Genomic DNA, 18,432 nt, shown 5'->3' on the forward strand with positions numbered 1-18,432 from the left:
CCCCTTACATTTGTCCTTTTTGGCTGTTGATGTTGATATCCTAAGATATTTTTTCCTTTAGATGAACCCCAGTTGATGAAAAAGGGTCCATGGCTAGAAAGAATTTTACGCCGTCTTGCAGAAATGGGAAAGTCCTTGTAAACCACTCTCTGTGTTGTGTGCTGCTGCTGCTCTGTCCCCTTGAGGACTGAGCTGTGCTCCATGGTGTTATCATTTGTGGAAGGCAGCTTTGTTTGCTTCTTCCCACTCTGTCATCTTCTTTTCTTTATTCACATTTTCACTTTATGTTGATGATTCAGGGGCACTTGGACTACAGGGATGTAGAAACCATTTTCTGCCTCTAACAGTGACTCATTCCACAAACTTTGGGGGAAGCAGAGAAAAGATGGATGCCATTAGTTTTTGTTCTTAATATCTTAATAATCCGGGTTGAGCTGTGGCATGTACCGAAATGATAGACTATAAGGCAGAAAAGATACAAGTCAGCAGTGAGGAGGCCAGCCTCAAGGACTGTGGATGTTTAAGGAGAGGGGAGGTATCTTCAGCCGAAAAACTTACAAAGGATGAAGTATCTGAAAGGTGGGCAGGATGCAGACATGCAGAAATGGGCAAGGGCAATACAGGCCATGAAGGCAATTGTGTGCACAGGTACAGAGCTCTGAAAGCTCAAGGTGTTAGTTAACGAGGAATGTTCTAGTAGTCAGTCTGCTAGTGCTATTGACTAAGTTAGGGTTTGTGAGGGTCAGTTGAAGATCCTATGGCTGCAACCGTAGAGCTGGTGCCCTTTGATACAGCTTTGGTCTAGCAATCAAGAGAGGCTTGAGTTTTCGTTTCATTTCTGACTCTTACTCATTTAACATGGCGATCCTACCTATCTCTCCAAGCAAAGGGAGGGCCAGCAGAGAGTTCCTCACAGAAAGTAACTAGAGCCCCTTCCCCAGGCCTAGGCAAGTTCAGTGTGCCCACCCCGCTGTGAATTTGCCTAAGAAATGGCTGCAGCCAAGGAAGGGAGCGGTCCACTTGTTAGTTCTTTCTTTGTGGCTCCCTGACTCCATTCAATTACAAAGTGGCTCCTAGGCTGTTAAAGCCCAGAGTCTCTGGGCTACAATTTCTAGCCACAGACCTTGCATTTGCTGTGCCTCAAACATGACCTTGAGGCCACATCCTATTACACACACAGCCCACAACAACGTTCGTTAACCAGTCTTCTCTCTTGGTAAGGCAAGCCCAATGCAAACTCCAAGTCTTTCTGCAGAAATCTCTCTCTATTGCCCCGTTAGCAGGAAATTTCAAGGCAATAGGGATGCAGGAGAAGCCGATGATGGGCTCGCTTTCAACTGTGTTATGTTATTTAGGTAAAAGGAAAAATAAAATAAAAACTGGATTGCAGTGCCTGGTAGAGATCATAGTATGAAAGTGGCAGGTCAGGCTGTTTATCTTTGCTGCTGCCTGTGGGAAAAGCAAGGGCAGCTGCAGTTGTAGAATCTAGATAGGGCGTGCATTGCTGGAGGAAATTGTATGCTACGGGGAACTAGTAGGGTAAGGACACTGAGTGGTGAAGTGTGACATCACCACTCAGCTCTGTAAGCTACACCAAGTTGTATAGAAGAAGCATAAAGGAGATAAGTCATGACTGCTGTGGATGCCATGAGTGTAGAACCTGGATGCTCCTGGGCTCAGAAGGAAAGACTGTGCAGTGGTTTGGGAGCTTGAGGATCAGCAGGCGTGTGTGTGTGTGTGTGTTTTAATTAAGAGTCCCAGTTTCCTGCTTATGTATTTGAAGGAATACTTCTTCCTCTGTCTAAAATGGTCTTTACCTGACCCCCTCCATCCTGCCTGTCAAAAACAGTCTTGTTGCTCTGGTGAGTGATGTGCACACTAGAGTATTTAGAGAGAAGTGTTATTATGCCTGCCACTTATTTTGAAACAACAACGACGATGAAATAAGATGGCATGGTAAAATGGGTAGGGGAATAGAGAGATGGGAAAGATTTGATAAAGCAGGTGTAGAAAAAGTAAATGGCAGAATCTAGGTGGTGGGTATATTGTAATCGCTGTAACATTCATCTGTAAAAGACTTTTCTGTATGTCTGAAATTTATCATAATAAAATAATGGAGAAAATATAATCTATCCTTAAAGGCCTTGCTTAAGATCCAGTGCTTTGGGGAAGGCTTTCTGGAGTCCCTGAATTATTCATGGCCAAATACCCACGCACTTGACCAGAACCTCTTTCATGACATTAGTCATCATTGGGCATGCAGAGCTGATTTGCTCTCATATCTGAGCCCTTCTATTGGACAGTGAACTCTTTGTTGGTGCACAGGCTGTTATCTCGGTACATCCCCAATGCCTTAGATGGGCATCTTAAGGCATAAAGCAGATTGTCCTCACATGACTGTAGGATTCATTTAGAAATATCGTGATTAGAGCTAACTTCATTGAAATTCATTTTTGTAGTGTGTGTGTGTGTGTGTGTGCGTGTGTGTGTTGGAAGAGAGAGAAATGAGGGCTAGCATTTCCAACACCCAGCAGCCTGATCGTGGCTGCAAACAAGACCACTGTGTAGACCAGAGGCCCATGGCCAGTTACGTTAATGATGGCTGGTGCCACTGCACTCCTGGCCCTTGTTAAGGGAATGTGTATTTCCCTTAATCATGTGTGGTAATACCATGATTCCCAGAATCATGTGTGGTAATACCATGATTCTGGACTATATGGACCTACCCCTGTTTAGAGGGCCATGCTATAAAATATAAGCAGGTCTCATAGGTCTCAGGACATCCTGTCAAGATCCCTGACAAGACTCTTTATTCAGAACTGTGTTGACTTCCCCAAAATATGTGTAATCCCAAGCAGCCAAAAAGATATTCCAAAATTATTTGGAATGGCATACTTGTTTTCCTAATAGGTAAGCATATTTTAATTCTGAGAAGATTTAGAAAGGAAAATAGAAGATATTAATAAAGTCAAAAGTATAGTATTAGTGTTTTTATTTAAAAGAATTATGCATATTTGATATTTCAGGCAATTATATAAAATAATATGGTCCATACAATAAGTTAGCCTGTATTTCCAAATTAAAATGTGCCATGGAGTAATTGATTTAGACTTGCTTTGTGGAAGGATTGAAGTCTTACTGGACTTAAGCAACATTAGAGAATTTAATGTAATTTATTAGGTTCCTAAGAGCTGTTTAAGGAAATATTTTATAAGTTAGGTCAAATAGTCTTAATATTTTAAAGAATTGATTATATTCTAAATTAAATACATAGTTTTAAATGTTTAAAGGACTTTAGGTTTATACAGTGGAGCAAATATTATTTGAATGGACCTTTGAAAGTGAATATAAAAATTGTAAGATATGTGAGTTGAACTTAAAACTTAAAAGATGAACTAGGTATTTGAGTTTTTAAAAAATAACTAACCACATGAAATACACATTTCTATAAACCGGTGAACCCAAATAGTGTTTTTCTGTGCACAAAGCCACCTCGTGGTCATTAAAAAATTCACATGAAATAAAGTGAATGACACTGCGTAGATCACAGTAGATGCTTAGTGTTACTTGAATTTGAATTTAAAAATTGAATCAAGAATATTCCTTGTGGAGACAAGAAGAAACACATAAAAAGCTCAAGTTAATTCCTCATTATGGCCTGAAACATGGTATGAAAGGACACAGGGTTTTGAAAGGTGCTCTTGTAAAGCACAGGGACATGAGAGTCATGATAAGCTTTCAGTGGGATGATGACAGTAGCATCGTGCTCTGCACAGAGTAGATCCCTGGTGAGGGCCCATTGTAGGGGTACCAATTTTTAGAGGTACTGTCAACCACAGATAAGCTGATATTGTTTAACTCCAAGGTGTGCCATTTGCATGGACTACAGGGTATAGAGTCGAATGTGGCTGTCCTGGGTATTGGCTTCATCCATTCCACCAAATGCCTTAAGAAATTGAAAGTTATTTATATAGATGCTGTGCCACACATAACAAGGAATTTTGCCTGCTTTCACAGAAAATAAGCAAGTATGGGGCAGGAGATGTTTTTGCCATCTGGACAAGGTTCAGATGGAATTGCCTGTAATACAGAGCTCTGGATTCATTTTGTCATGGCCACTCAGACCGCCCTGAACAGGGTGCACAGTGAGGCCCTGAGCCGGAAGATGCTGTCATTTCGGTCTGGCTTCAGGTAATTAGGCACTCCTAGCTGGGCTCTGCTGTCAGTGAGCCTTCGAGACAAATTGCAAAATCTGTACAACCATCTGAGAGATGAAGTAAACTCGATGACACTACAGGGGATATTGGTAATTCTCAAAAGTTTGAAAGAGAATCCTTAGAGAAGCAATTCTCAAAACTGAATTTCGAGGTCCTTTTTCTGTGGTTAAAGGTTAAGTTCAGTCTTAGAATCAGGATCTTTGGAAGATCCTGACAAGACAGAAAGACAGGTGTAATCAAACAGGATGAAATGCAATAGAAAGAAATGTAAGGTTCTATATTTGGATCTGAAAATTCTAACTATGCATAAACAGACTGGGCATGGGGGTAGGGATATATTGGAGTGGTAGCCCATGTAAAAAGAACCTAGGAGTTCAAATTGACGGGAGTTGACAGTTTCTTATTGTCCCCCCAAACTAAACCCAGTGCTGCATTCACAGAAGTGGGGTATTTAGGAGTATAAGTGAGGTGATAGACCCACTCATTCTAGCAGGAGCATCACTGCAGTTCTGGTCTTCAGGCCATGAACAGAAAGTAGACAAAGGATGGTCACAGGATGTATGGGGGAGTGTTCCAAAGCTTCACACAGATATGAACGTATAGGGGAGGTTTGGCCTGGACACAACTTCAAGAGGACCTGAAAGCCATCATTAATAGCTGGAAGTTAGTCATGTGCATAAGTGACTAGCTTTGTTTCTTGTTAAGAGGAACAAGAATCTGAAGATGAAATTGTCAAGAAGCCATAGTAAGGAGGGTCTTTTTATTCTTGAATATTTTAAAATAAAGTGGACTGCTTCCTGAACTCTAGGAGTGCTAGCTTAGGCTAATAAGGACTTCGACTTTTAAGGGTGGGAATGGATGACACAGAGTTACTCTCCAGTCCCAAACTTCCACGATTCCTTTGTCTTCCAGTGGTTCCCATGTATAGGGCACAGCCCGAACCCAGGCAGGTGGTGGGCAGAGCCATGATTACTAGGATGTTCTACCAGGAGTGTCCAACCTACAGCCCAGGATGGGTATGAATGCAGCTCAACACAAAATCCTAAATTTACTTAAAACCTTTTTTTGCTCATCGGTTTTCATTAGTGTTTGTGTATTTAATTCGTGGTCTGAGATGATTCTTTCTCTTCCAGTGTGGCCTAGAGATGCCAAGAGGTTGGCCACCCCTGTCGGTGCAGGGACAGTATTTAGAATTCTCAGACAAAATTCCCATGAAGATATGCCCCCATTGGTCTTCATTAGTGCTGCCAGTTCTTTACTCTGCCCGGGAGATCCGGTGGGCACGGTCACTGTCTTTCAGCAAAGGCTGTGCTATTGCCTTCACTTATTTTTCCTGTGTGCCCATCAGGGCGCTGCGTGCCCCGGGGCAGGGGGCCGTGGGGGCGTCGGGGAATAAGACAAACCTCTTGCTCCCTTCAGGTATGCAGTGTGTCTGGGGAGTGAGACGGCAAGCACAAATTATACAACTAGCCATACAGTCATGATTATAGTTACAGTTAGGACCCATGTCTTGTAAGAGTGGGCTTTTTTCCATGTAAAATGGTATTACATTTCCCCACTTAGCTTTGGGGCTATCCTTTCCCATTATATTACAGTTCTTCTAAGTCAGGTTGTCCCTTTGAAACCCCTCAGTCTCCTGGTGGGGTACAAACAGAAGGCATTTGTTTAGACTTCCAGGCATTTTCTTTCCCCCAAAGGTTATAAAGCTTTGAGAAGCTGAGTCACTCTTTCACCCACACAGTCTCGTATGTAGTTAGTTACTGGTGCAGTGACTGCTTTTGGGGGTTCTGCTTTCATACCGTTAACTTCTTATCATTGTAGGGTTTCTGTGGCCACAGTGGTTCATTCTCTTGTGGCTATAGTGACTGACTGGAGGTAACTACGAGAAGTCTGGGTGAGGAGGAATGGGCATGAAAATCAGGCTCCAACAGAACGGGGTTGACTGACTCCCACGCTGATCCTTGTATGTGTTGCGTATAACAAGTGACCACCCGTTTAGATGCAAGCCAGCAAAGAAACAAGAAGGCACATTTTAAAAAGCACATTTCTATCCTTGATTGCTGATTGTAGTTCATAATGTAATGTCCCTCACCTTCTTTTCCCCTAGTAAATATTTTCGCAAACAACTGTACTGTTTTATTTTTCTAGCATTGATAAACTTACAGCTATAACCGATTGTGAATTCTATTCTTAGCTCTCAGAGGTGTTTTTTTTTGTCATCCACCTTATCGTAAATTCTTCTTTCTTGCAGGTAGGAATGAATTGATAGCCAGATACATCAAACTCAGGACAGGGAAGACGAGGACCAGAAAACAGGTACAGTAATAACCTTACCTGGAAATTGTGCATGTCAGCGAATGGCCCATGGAGGCATTTTGGCTGCAGTGGCTGTCTGTGCTTTGGCTCCTAGGAGCCCCCAATTTTAGTTCCCTGTAAGGACGTCAGTGATGTTGAAATTGGTGTTTTAAATTGGCTCAGTTTTCACTGTTCATCATTTCAGTGACCCTTGACTATGTGGTCTCCAGAATTCTTTTTATATATATGGGAAAGTTGTACTAAGGACAGTGTATAACCTCCTCCTGTACTGTACTTCAAAAGCTTTCCTTCTTTCCCAAACTATGCATCTGCAAACACTACAATAGTGCAGGTGCAAATATACTTGCAAGTCATGAAAGTTTGAGATTTTTGTGCATTGTAAAATCCTGGAACAATTACATATGAGTCATCATTTCAATGAAAAAGTAACACTAGCAGCCGTGAGTATTGGCCTGAATACGATACTGAATGATGTGCGTCCAGGGAACTGTTGCTTCGTAAGCTGTGGCTTTTTGTCAGTAGCTGCTGTGACTGAAATGAAGTTACAGCTTAAATACCTTTGTGCAGAGCAGTGTCAGGAATTTTCCTCTGCCCTTGGTCAGGGCTCTGGCTCTCCTGCTTTCGGATATAAAGCAGCCCAAATTTCTGACCCAATTCAGAACTGGAATGGATGAGAAATTCATGTTTAACTAAAAACAAAAGTAAAGAAAGGGTTAAGGGGGAAAAAATCAAACAAATTTCGTTGGTGAGTCGTTAACAGAAAAGAACATTTTTTAAATGTTGACCTATGCTGATGGATCTGTGGATTTTAAAAACTATAATCAAACCAAAAGACAAGTTCAACTGTGGTCTCATTAAGCCTGAGCAGCAGATTCCAGTCCTCTGCTCGGTGATGAGTTGTTTTCATGAGTGTTTATGACGGGGTAGAGCTCTTCCCCAGGAATGCTGCATGTGCCCCAGCCAGAGCCTGGCTGCTGAGTCAGCACAGAAGGAGGTGGCCTCCCGCCAGCGCTCAGACACAGGACATTGTCTATTCGGTGGATGCTCCCCTGGCAGTGGACGGTGGTCCTCATTAAGTCTGAGAACCACATTAAGAACAAAATTCGGGTGGAAACAAGTAAAAACTGGATGGAGGAGTGAAGAGGATGGGGCAGTTCCTGCTTCTCCATACTCAAAACAAAAACAAAAAAAAACTATGCAAATAGAAAAAAAAGTTGATAATTTAAACTCAAAGACAAAGTTAAAAATAAAGGGGTCTTTTATTATAAATCCTGTTTTTTAGAGTTGCTAGAGTGTTTGGAGTAAATTAATTGTCTCAGTCTGAGTTGCTGAACTTTTACGTGGAAGGTCCTAAATTTCTGAAACAGGCAAAAACAGACAAGATCTAATGCTCAACACACTGAACGGGCTGGACCCGCAGGTCTGTGAGCTCCGCCCATGTGCCCCACCCCTTCACTGGGGACTCTTCTAAATTTAACCAAGTCCTGTGGAAAGAGATGCAAATTTGTTTACCCAGTGGAATCATTGTGTTTCAGAAGCCAGGCTTGGCTTGGTTTCCACACCCCGGCATCCTGGGGATGTTTTTAGGCAGCAGTTGGTGATACCTCTCCAATGTGAATTTGTTGTTCAGCAAATCCGTGTGGTTTTCAACCCAGATTTTTAACAGGATGGCTGGCTGGCTGTATTCACACTTTGCGCTTTGTAGTAATATGCAAATCCACTTGGCGCCCAGTCAATACCCAGAAGAGTGGAAGGATTAAAGATATTTATAAGGGGGAAAATGCTCTGCTAACTGGGTCTTTCCATTTCACTTTGAGATCTAATTTACATGTCAGTATTATTTTAACATTTGCTACAGAATCCAGAGCTCTTAATGAGATCAGAATACAACTGATAGCTTCAGCTTCTTGATTCTGCAGAATGTGCTAATTTATGGATCGTCTCTTCTAAATTGAGAAAAAGGGATTTTCCCTCCTGATACTGAGAAGCTATAAATATTTTCATTTACCTCTACCCCCACCTTTTTAATTGTATAAAAGAAAACAACCCCACGCTCCCCCTCTCACCTCGTTCCTGTGATTGCTCCCGGGTGAGAAAAAAACTAGATTAGCCTAAACTTTCCTCCTGAATCAAGTCACTGCAGTGATGACCCAGTCTGAAAAGCTGAGAGCAGCGCTGGGGGCTTGGTGTCTGGCTGGGACTGTGTATTCCTAACTGCAGAGCTTTGTTGCGATGCAAATAACCTCCCCCCCCAACCCCACCCCACCCCAAAACCCTCCTAAGGAGTAGCAATTTTATATTTGATTTCCTTTTTTTTGTTTTGTTTTGTTTTGTTTTGTTTCCCCTCATAAACCCGAACAATGTAGGTGTCTAGTCATATACAGGTCTTAGCAAGAAAGAAAGTTCGAGAAATTCAAGCCGCCATTAAGGTACGTCTGGCTTGCCCAGTTGTAGGGGGCTTTTCATCTCCATGGTTACAGGCTTTTCCTTTGTTTTCCTCCCTTCCCCTACCCTGCAGGTGTCTAGTCACATTCAGGTTCTTGCCAGAAGGAAATCTCGTGATTTTCATTCCAAGCTAAAGGTATGCGCTTTCCTGCTTTTTGGCTTGTGGTTGCTATGCATCTCACTTCCTGTTTTCCATGGTGACTGGTGAATGCCTGGTGCTGGGATTCTCGTAACCTAGTTTCCTCGCATGTGAGAGCTGTTTACATTTCTTTGTGTCTAATCTCTCTGTTTCTGTACTAGCCTCACAGCGAGCCCAGTGTGTGTGCGCGTGTGTCCCTAATAACAATGCAAATGCAGCAGAGAGCTGGTCTTGATAACTTTTCAGCACAGAAACGTGATTTTTTTTTTTAACCTTCAAATATCCACCAAGCAGCCCTGGGCTAGGAGAGGAAAAAAAGAATCCAGAAACACAAAGTTGGTGTAGAAATTATAAACAAGAATCATTTCGACAGCAGTCATCATGAAATTGCTTTTAATAAGATATTTAGAAATTAACTTGGGCTTTTGATGTATTTTCAAAAGTACTCATGAAAAACATACCCTATTCATGTAATTTTTCTTGTGTCCTTCCAACACAGAGAGTATTTTCTGCCAGATTTCCTCCACAGTGCTTAACTTAACGTCGTTTTCTAAGTTGAGAAAGAAACTTGAGGTGAGGCCTTAAAAAAAATAAAGATAGATCTTAAAAATGGAAAAGATCCTGATCAAATCCATATTTGCAATTCCGTTTATAATTAAGTTTACTTTAAAATGTTTTTACACATGCCTCAGTTTCCCATCTCTTAAAATATATTTCATAGCAAAAATGGAGGCATGGACAGTATTTAAATGTCAAGTTTCACCTTCCCAAGTTACACACATGACTTTTTTTTCTCCATAATAACCTGTTTTAGAAATGCATAGATTATAGTTTAACATGAACAGGTTTTACTTTATGATAATAATGAATTTTGTAGCTCATATTGTTGTCTTTCCCATATGTCATTTTTTTTGTTCTGTTCTCTTTTTCCCCATACATTAAGTAAATTTGTGTTTTCATTATAAACCTAAAAAATAAAGTGCAATTTCATAGCACCGAGTGGTGAACTCTGGGACCCTTCCCAAAGCCCTCCAACTTTTTTTATGCAAACAAGTCTGGCTGTGGAGTAGCTCAAAGTTACTAGGAAGAAGCATTTGGTGTGCCCTCTGCAGTGGGCAGCATGCTGGCTCGCTGGCACGTGTGGCTGATGGTGGCTGGCTTTTAGCTGCACTGGCTGAGCAGTCGAAAAGGCTAAGATAACCTCTTAGATCCTGCTTTTTAACCAAAGGTGCATTCCTCTCTATGTGGATGTAACTCCCGCAGTATTTGCTCAAATTCTGACTGTTTCTAGTTTCTCTGAGCTAACGGATTAATGGTATACAAGAAGTTTACAGACATCAATTTTGTGTTTCCATCTGTGATGTTATAAAGTACTCTATTTCTACGCTGTCTGTGTGGTTCCTGTGGACTCTCCAGGGCACACAGCCCTAAACCAAAAACCCTCTAAGTGATGAATGATCCTCTCCTGTTCAGAAGGGATCCCCATGGGTTGTACTCTTTTTCTCACTTGGTGTTTTTAAGAATCTTCCTCAATGGAAACAATGTTACCTTTACTTTACATACCATGCACACAAACACACAGTGGTATTTGTGCTTGTTCTTCAAAAATTAAAATAAAATAAAATAAACCAAAATAAAGACTTACCCACACTGGGAACCCTGGCCCACTCTCCTTTGAGGCAGACACAAGGAGGCGGTGGAAGCAGAGGCAGTCGGGTAGCAACTGGCTCAGCATTTCAGCTCCAAGAACCACCTCCATCTTCTTGTAGTTTCTTTCCTTCCTCCCTGCCACATTATTCTTGGAAAAATGGAGGCCTTTGTTCTTCCCATCAGCTAATACCAGTTGTGTGTTCCAGGCATGGCGCTCATCACGGTGGGCAGTTAACAGCCAACCCCTTATTCACAGAGCTGGCCATGCAAATGGGAATGTGAAATTAGGGCACTGTCGGATAAGTGTTAGCGGAAAGAGCCAAAGTAAAACGTGGAGGGAATCCCAGGGACAAGCTGCATGGAGAACGTGCTGCTGTCGGGGAACTGAAAGGTGGCAGTCAGTGGGGTGCAGGACCTTTTGTGTGTTCTCTGGTGTACCCACACTACAGAAACAGTCTCATTGTTGAGGAGTAGTAATATTTGGGAAGCCAGGGTTCCAGGAGCTTAATTGACTTGCCAAAAGCTACCACCCCTAGTTAGTGTCAAAGTCAAGATTTGAACTTCGATCTTTCTGAATCCTAAACCACTGCTCTTTCAGAAATAGTGTTATCCGGTAGAGATGGGAGAATGTTTTCAAGTAGAAGGCTTCACGCCAGCACACACTGTAGATACCCTGTCACCCCTCACACCCCTTAGAATTAGGCAGGCAGCCCTTGCTATCAGCCTTTCCTCAGCACCCACATTTTAAAAGATGAATATTTAACTTTGAGCTCTTACTCAAAACATGGACTTAATTTGAGGTTGACGCTGTGGTGATTGTCATAACTAGGGGTGATGTGACCCTAGCTGCAGAACCTCTGTGTCACCACTCCGAGGGCATTAGGACAGTTGAGAATAAGGCTGCCACTTGCCTGCAGAGATGTCACTGCCTTGACCTCCCATGGGCATTTTGTGTTAAAGATGCCCTCATCAACTCTCCTAGCCGGCCATTGCCAGGAAATGGACTCAGGTCCGTTGGCCTTGTAGAGAGTAGATCTCACTGCTCCGTATGTACTCGCCTATATAGCTCCGGAGTCTAACATGCATCCGTGGGAGGCAGGAGTGAGCATCCTCGCTGAGATCATCGTGGGGTCAGCCTGATAGCCACTGCTGCTTGGCCTCCTGCACTAACTAATGAGATAAACTTACTACAGAAAGTTGAAGTCATCCCAGACAGCTACAAGGGCAGCTTCTGGGCAGGCAGTGAAGGTGGCAGGAAGTACCCAGACTTATAGGAAACACTGTGCTTTGCCTGTGAAGATGGATCAAGGCTTTCTGGAGATGGTGGCTGGTGCCTGACCATCCCGGGACCTATCCTTGCTGCCTCACTCAGCGTCCTCACTATTTCTACATCCTCGGAAGTCCCAGGACTTCTGTCCTCTGGGGTGGACAAAGGGCTGTGGCTCTCCTGTGAAGACTGAGGCCAAAGTCCGTGTCCCTGTCCTCCCTTAGAGTTTGAATGAATGGTTTGCTCACACCTGGGTCCCCTGCCAGGTGTGGCTTCCATGTGAGCCCTCTTGCCTATAAGCCTCTCTTCATTTCCTGGGGAAGGGTGTGGTAGAATTTTTTCAGTCCAGTGATTTTCCAGACTTTTTTTTTAAGCAGCAAAACTCATGTTTCAGATTGAAATCTTACTTGAAACCGTCAACATATAAAAGAATAAAGGCTGTTTTAATGGGAGCTCACACTCTTTCATCCTTAGCAATGGCCTCTTTGGCTGTTCTGGTGAATAAGGTATGAACAACCATGCTGCTTTGGGCAGGAAGAAAAGGAGGTGGCTGCCTCTCGGCTGACCCTCCCAACCTTTATAGGAAAGCTCCTGGGCCCCCCTTAAAGCCCAGCCCATCTAGGCTTTGTAGCCTGTTCTGCCACATTCATCCCCAGAAACAGACCCTGGACGAGAGTGGTCACTCTCACGCCACAGTTGTGGGTGTGTCACCCTGACTGCAGAAGTCTGTGAGACAGGGTTCCAAAGGTCAGCGGCATGCTTCTGCTGGCTACGGTGCTCTCTGAGCACTCGCTTGTGAGCCACGGCACTCCCCTTTTGGTGCAGACTTTAATTTTTATAACAAAACTTGTTATGGTGAACATTTAAGATTCCATGTATGGTAGATTTGAACTGCGAAAGCACAGAAGTGTGACTTCATTCAGCCCAGTGAACTTTTCATTGAGAATCCACTGTGTTCTGGGCTCTTCAGTAGATGTCAGAGAGTCATAAGCAGAACCTCTGTCTTTGAGGAACACTAAACTTTTCTGTTATCTTTGGCTACGATTGGGGAGAACACAAGATTTCCAGTAGATTATCCTCAGCTGGGGGGCGGGTGGGGCTCTGCTGGAGAAATTGAACAGAGCCTGGCGAAGATTGCACAGGGCGGGGATGATCAATTCGGAGGGTGGGGCAGTTAAAGAAAGCGGTGTGGAGAAGGGCCCTCAGAACTGAGCGAAGAGGGAGGCAGAGCGTCCACTGAGCAGCAGGGGTGTTGGGGGAACTGTGAAGAACACCACTTAGCTGGAGGCACGAGTGGGAAATGCCACTGGAGGAGCCTCCCAGGGAGGTCCAGGACCATGCCATGGAAGAGTGAGGTTCACCTGTGGGCCGTGGGGAGCAAGGGGGGGGGGGTTGATGATACTTACTGATCTGGGGAGCACTGTGAAGTCCAAGTGGGAGAGGTGCGCGGACCAGGGCCCACTACACATGTGGGGGCCGGCTCGGCTCAGGGCCCTCGCTAGTCATCCTCGCCATGCCGGTCTGGCTCCCCATCCCAGTCCACTCTGAGTGCCGTGTGCACTTTCTTCCTCACTGTTTTTAAAGAGTAAATTATGCTTAAAAGTTCTATCCTTATTAAGCCTGAAAGTGTACACTAAAACTTTTCAGTAGCACCATTTAAAACGTAGGTTATTTAAGGTTGGGTTCTCTTAAAGTGATGGCAAGTCACTGAGGGTGCGCATCAAGATTGACCATGAAGTTTTCATTGTTGCTAAATTTAAAATGCAACAAGTTGAAAAGTACAGAGCATGCCATATTAAACATCCATGTTTTTATTACCCAGAAATCATCGTTTTCATTTTGACATATTTTTAAAAGCCTTTTTTTAAGTGAAAGAAATCAAGTGGCAAAAATTCTTCTTAGGTTTTCTAATTCCCTTGATCCACCCTCACTCCCCAGCCAATCTCAATTCCCCCACCCATTCCTCCCCCAGCAGTGTCTTTCCTTGCCATTTATTTCCCTGAGAAAAAGCAAATCCAATAAAAACTGTCTCTTCTCTTGTGCCCTGCCATAAAACTAATCTGGATCATTGCCCACTGTCTACCATGAATTTGTGCTGAAGCCTCTGGCACAAACATGATGAGACTTCTTCTTTACAACTTACAGCAGCCTCAACCATGATAGACCTAGCCAACAATTTGGGAGGACCTTGGACACAGACACAACCATAAGGGAGAGATGTGAGGGGCAAGACAACCCAGGGGACAGTGAAGGGGTCCAGAAGTGGTGGGAGGAGGTGAAGAACGAGGTGCAGAGAAACTGGACAGCAGGGGAAAGTGGCAGAAGGGGTGACAGAGTGCAGCTGAGATTCAAGAGCCTGTTGGTGTGGGTAAGGAAATGCAAGGCATTTGTGACCAGAGTGCCAGAATTTTGGGCATTAAACATACACTTTCAGTTTTGTTTTCATTTTTAAAACTTTTAAGAGAGAAGTCAGAGTGCTAACTGCTGCTTGAGAAGAAAGTTCATCTTGGAGGGGGTCACTTCTCAGCGATGGGAGTGCCATGTGTTTGGCCCCTACCTGGACGAAATCCTTTGGACCCACCGCTCTCCCGGCGTTCGGTGGGTTCTGGTGACCCACAGATGTTTGGCTAGGCCTGGTTCTAGTTATGAAGCAGATGACGGTCCATGCAGTTACATTGTGCAGGTAGCTTGTAAGGTGTACAGGGCATGCAATTAGGGATTCCGAGGATGGTGTCTTGGAGGCCTTTCTCGGACCTTCAATCACCACCTGTGTCTCCAGCAGTGTCACCTACACCAGATTCATTTATTGTCTAGCATCTCTGCCTTTCCCCTAGTTCAGCCCCTCACCTCAGTGGAGCGGGGAGAGGCAGCAGCCCATCTGCGAAGACTTGAGTATGGTCTGAGGACTGGCCTGAAAGTTTAGAAATGATTCCCTACCTTGAATTATTTTACTCACCAGCAATTCATGAAAAGGTCATTACCTTTTTAAGTTCCAGGGATTTATTATCCCCAGCATGCAGAAAGAGCACAGAGGCCTTCTCCATGAGTTAAGCAGTCTTCTTTCCTACTTTAGAGTTCCTACTTAGAGTTTCCTGCTCTCGGTCTCCATGGGTTCGATTGTCCTGAGATTGTCCAGGCCCTGCCCTGAGACCGCCTTTCCCCAAGCTGCAGAGGCTCGTGGGAGCCACAGCCACACTGTGCACCACCATCACGCTCCTGTGAAAGGCCATTTCTGGACTGAAGTGTGTGGGGCTGAGTGCATAACTCAGGACAGCAGTAAGAAGAAGAGAAGTCTTCGCTCTGCCCTAACCTCAGCAGGAATACATCTTAGGCAGTAGACGTATTCGTGTCAAGCTCTGAATGTGCATTAAAGAAAAGCCTGTACTTGCTGACATTGCATCATCCCAGCAGAGCAGAAAAAAGCCTGAGTTTCTCTGATTGTGTCCAGTCGTCGGTGACTAATTTATGAGCCACATGTGCTCCCTGAGGCCATTTTCTTCATTCTCGCCCTGGTGGCCTTTGTGATTTGATTTCTGAACAGGCCATTCTTCCCAATCTGCCATTTCTTCCAATAAGCAGAGAGCCGAAAGTTCAAATTGTTGATTTAATTCTCCTGAAGAGTTCAAGAACTTTGCTGAGGCATTGCTGCAGCCCACTGCTGAGTCCTAGTTGTATCACCATGGATTCATCCAGGAATGGGCCCATCCACTGGGGAGACGCGCCTCACTTCATCCACTGGTGCTCCCCACGACCCTCTGAGCTACTTGGCCCCATCAGGCGGTGGCCATTAGCCGTGCACCAGGCAAAGAAAGCCTGGAACAGCCACCTCCTTTGTCTTGGCGCCAGCACCGAGATGCTTGGCCTTGTCGCAGGATTTGGGAAATGATGCATTGCCTTGCCTGGCATTGCCCAACCTTCGGGGGTTCTTTTGCATTCATGACATGTACCCTGTCTCCTCAACGATGTTTTCATTACCTTGTTTTTAATTTAACCAAGTTAAAACTAAGATTAGGAGACAGTTAATTTCTCAGACTTGGGTGTGATGAAATTAGAACTTCTCGGCAGTGTGGTGATGCAGAACTCACAGCGTAAACCAGAGGGCTGAACCATTTATGTTTCCATGCGAACTGAGCCAGGTCCGGTTTTTCGTTCTAAGGGTAACTGAAACAGCGTCATTCTACATTTCTATCCCTTCCAACAGTAATCCCATTGTTGATTGGCATCCAGGGTAGACATAACTAAGAATAATAGTGAGCCCTGAGATCACGTAATCAGGACCAGTGAGCCCCAAGATCATGTAATCAGGACCAGGGCTCTGAAGTATTTCAGGTTTTGAGCAGAAACAAGCCTGATGATCAGTCACCTGGGCCCCACACATACAAGTTCACTGAATGGCAAGGCTGCTGGCACTGTTTGGAGTGCTTGATGCGATTCTCAAAGCGCTCCTGAAGGTGGGTGTTGTTACCCTCACTTCATAGATGGGGAACGGCTAGATTTGGTTACAGGGCTATCTGGCACCAAAGCTCAAGTTCTTTGCATGATGCCATGGTGCCTCCCCAAAGAGTGCTGGTCAAGGATGAGGGTTCCTTCCCTTGGTTTGAGATACTTTTGCATTCTCTCCCGCTCAACTGAGCTCCTTTTTCATTGTGTCTGGATTAAGCAGAGAAGGTGAATGGTGGGAGTTGTTACTAAGTCTGGAGCTAAACTTGAGTCTATCTCCTGCTTGGGTTCCTCTGGCTTTTCAGGGAAGATTTATTCCCTGCCTCTTATTGTTACCTCTGAAGGGAAAGGGGGCTAGGATCAGAAGGGTGCCTTCTCCCCAACCCTCGGATGTGGCATTAGCTGATCTAAATCCCAGGCATCCTGGTGGAGAGTCATCAAGCACACCTATAAATCACTTGGATCCTCATCTACAATCCTTAATGATGCTAAGCCCCACATCAGAATGAAAGAAAACACTATTGACAATTATAAAATGCTAAATATAGCTCAGTACATTTAAAAGTGAACAATAGTAAAAGCCTTGAAACATTTTTCTTTGATGTGAATGGAGCCTTTGGCATTTGGAAATACAATAAGATGAATTAATTGCTCCTCATTACATGGCAAGTCAGGAGAGGTATGAATGTGCCTTCTCTCCTCGGCATTAGCTGTTGCCTGACCGAAATAGCCCCCTTTTGTATTTACTCCTGCTTTCTCTAATAATAAGCAAATTGGAGATCATGGCTAGAAAAATTCAAGTGCCCTTCATCCTTTCTCCAAAACCCTCATAGAGTTTTGTGATGTTTATCCGCTCAGGGCTACTGCTAATAATTGCAGAGGTCATGTGAATCCACATAGTGCAAGATTAGAAACAGCATCTGCAAAATTACTTCTTAGGAAAATATTCTGTTTTATCTTTTTCTGCAAGTGATTTTGCAAGCAAATTGCTGTCTTTCCTCTCTCGCACTATATTTTTTATTGCTGGAAAACGTACAGTTGGAAGAAACATTTAACAGCTATCAAGAGTTTTGAATCCATGGTCCTTTTTTTTTTTTACTTTATTTTTCCTGATGTATTAGTAGACTTCCATATGAATAAATTAGATTGGAGTCTTTAAATTCTGAAATGAATGGCCCCTGAATAAACTGTTTGGAATATATTGGTTTAATAGGCTGTTCATTAAAATTTTTATACTTGACAGCTATAATATGGTACATGCAAGCATGTGACCTTTTACATTATTTTTACAATTTGTTTATGGTTAATGCCTACAAATTAGGAGATGGTTGATTCTCCAGAATTACCAACAGCTGGAGAAGCAGAGGAGAAAGGGGAATAAGGCTCCCTGACTATCCAGAAACTGATTCATGACACGCCCTTGAGTTTGAAGAGCACACCACTCCAGCCATGTGCTGCCTTCCCGCCGTGTATATTGCATGTAGACATTTCCCAAACATTGGGTACATTTCAACCATTACAAGGAGCAGTCAGCCGAACCCAGAGTTGCAGCAGCAGCCTTGCTGTGCTTCATGAAATATGAAAGCCTGTTTACTTAGTAACAATAACAGTTTGAAAGGCTTCAGGCTGAGGAGTTTATGCTGACACATCCGGCTAGACCCCATGAGGCTGAGGTAGTGAGGCCATTGATAGCACGGCGTGCCAGAAATTGGACAGGGAGTTGAGTTGGTACTGAGGCATGCACCCCCAGTTACAGTGCTTCATCTGCCCTCATTCTCGGGTCAGGTGGACCATTTGTTCTGAGCAGCCCATCAACAGTGGTACACCTGTGTTGTCTGTTTAATAAACAGTTTCTACGTTCCAGGTCATGGGCCTGAGTTAGGGTTCAGCTGGAAAAGGAAGGTTTGCCTCTTCTCATTCCCCCCACATTCAGCTGTCTTGGCCTCATTCTTTGTAAT

General features: G+C 43.9%; 1 protein-coding gene across 8 annotated transcripts in view; it reads left to right on the forward strand.

The window, feature by feature from the left end:
* Positions 1–18,432, forward strand: part of TEAD1 (TEA domain transcription factor 1) — a 247,566-nt gene that overhangs the window by 163,283 nt on the left and 65,851 nt on the right. For 3 of the 8 annotated variants that reach the window (XM_036029046.1, XM_036029048.1, XM_036029047.1), the window contains 3 exons: positions 6,469–6,533; positions 8,900–8,962; positions 9,052–9,114. In XM_036029046.1, the coding sequence (XP_035884939.1) occupies positions 6,469–6,533; positions 8,900–8,962; positions 9,052–9,114 (191 nt within the window). The remainder of the gene's footprint in view (positions 1–6,468; positions 6,534–8,899; positions 8,963–9,051; positions 9,115–18,432) is intronic. The other 5 variants (XM_036029050.1, XM_036029051.1, XM_036029049.1 and 2 more) reach the window with 3 other exon arrangements.

This window comes from Phyllostomus discolor, chromosome 6, assembly GCF_004126475.2.
Source record: "Phyllostomus discolor isolate MPI-MPIP mPhyDis1 chromosome 6, mPhyDis1.pri.v3, whole genome shotgun sequence".
Classification (NCBI taxonomy): domain Eukaryota; kingdom Metazoa; phylum Chordata; class Mammalia; order Chiroptera; family Phyllostomidae; genus Phyllostomus; species Phyllostomus discolor.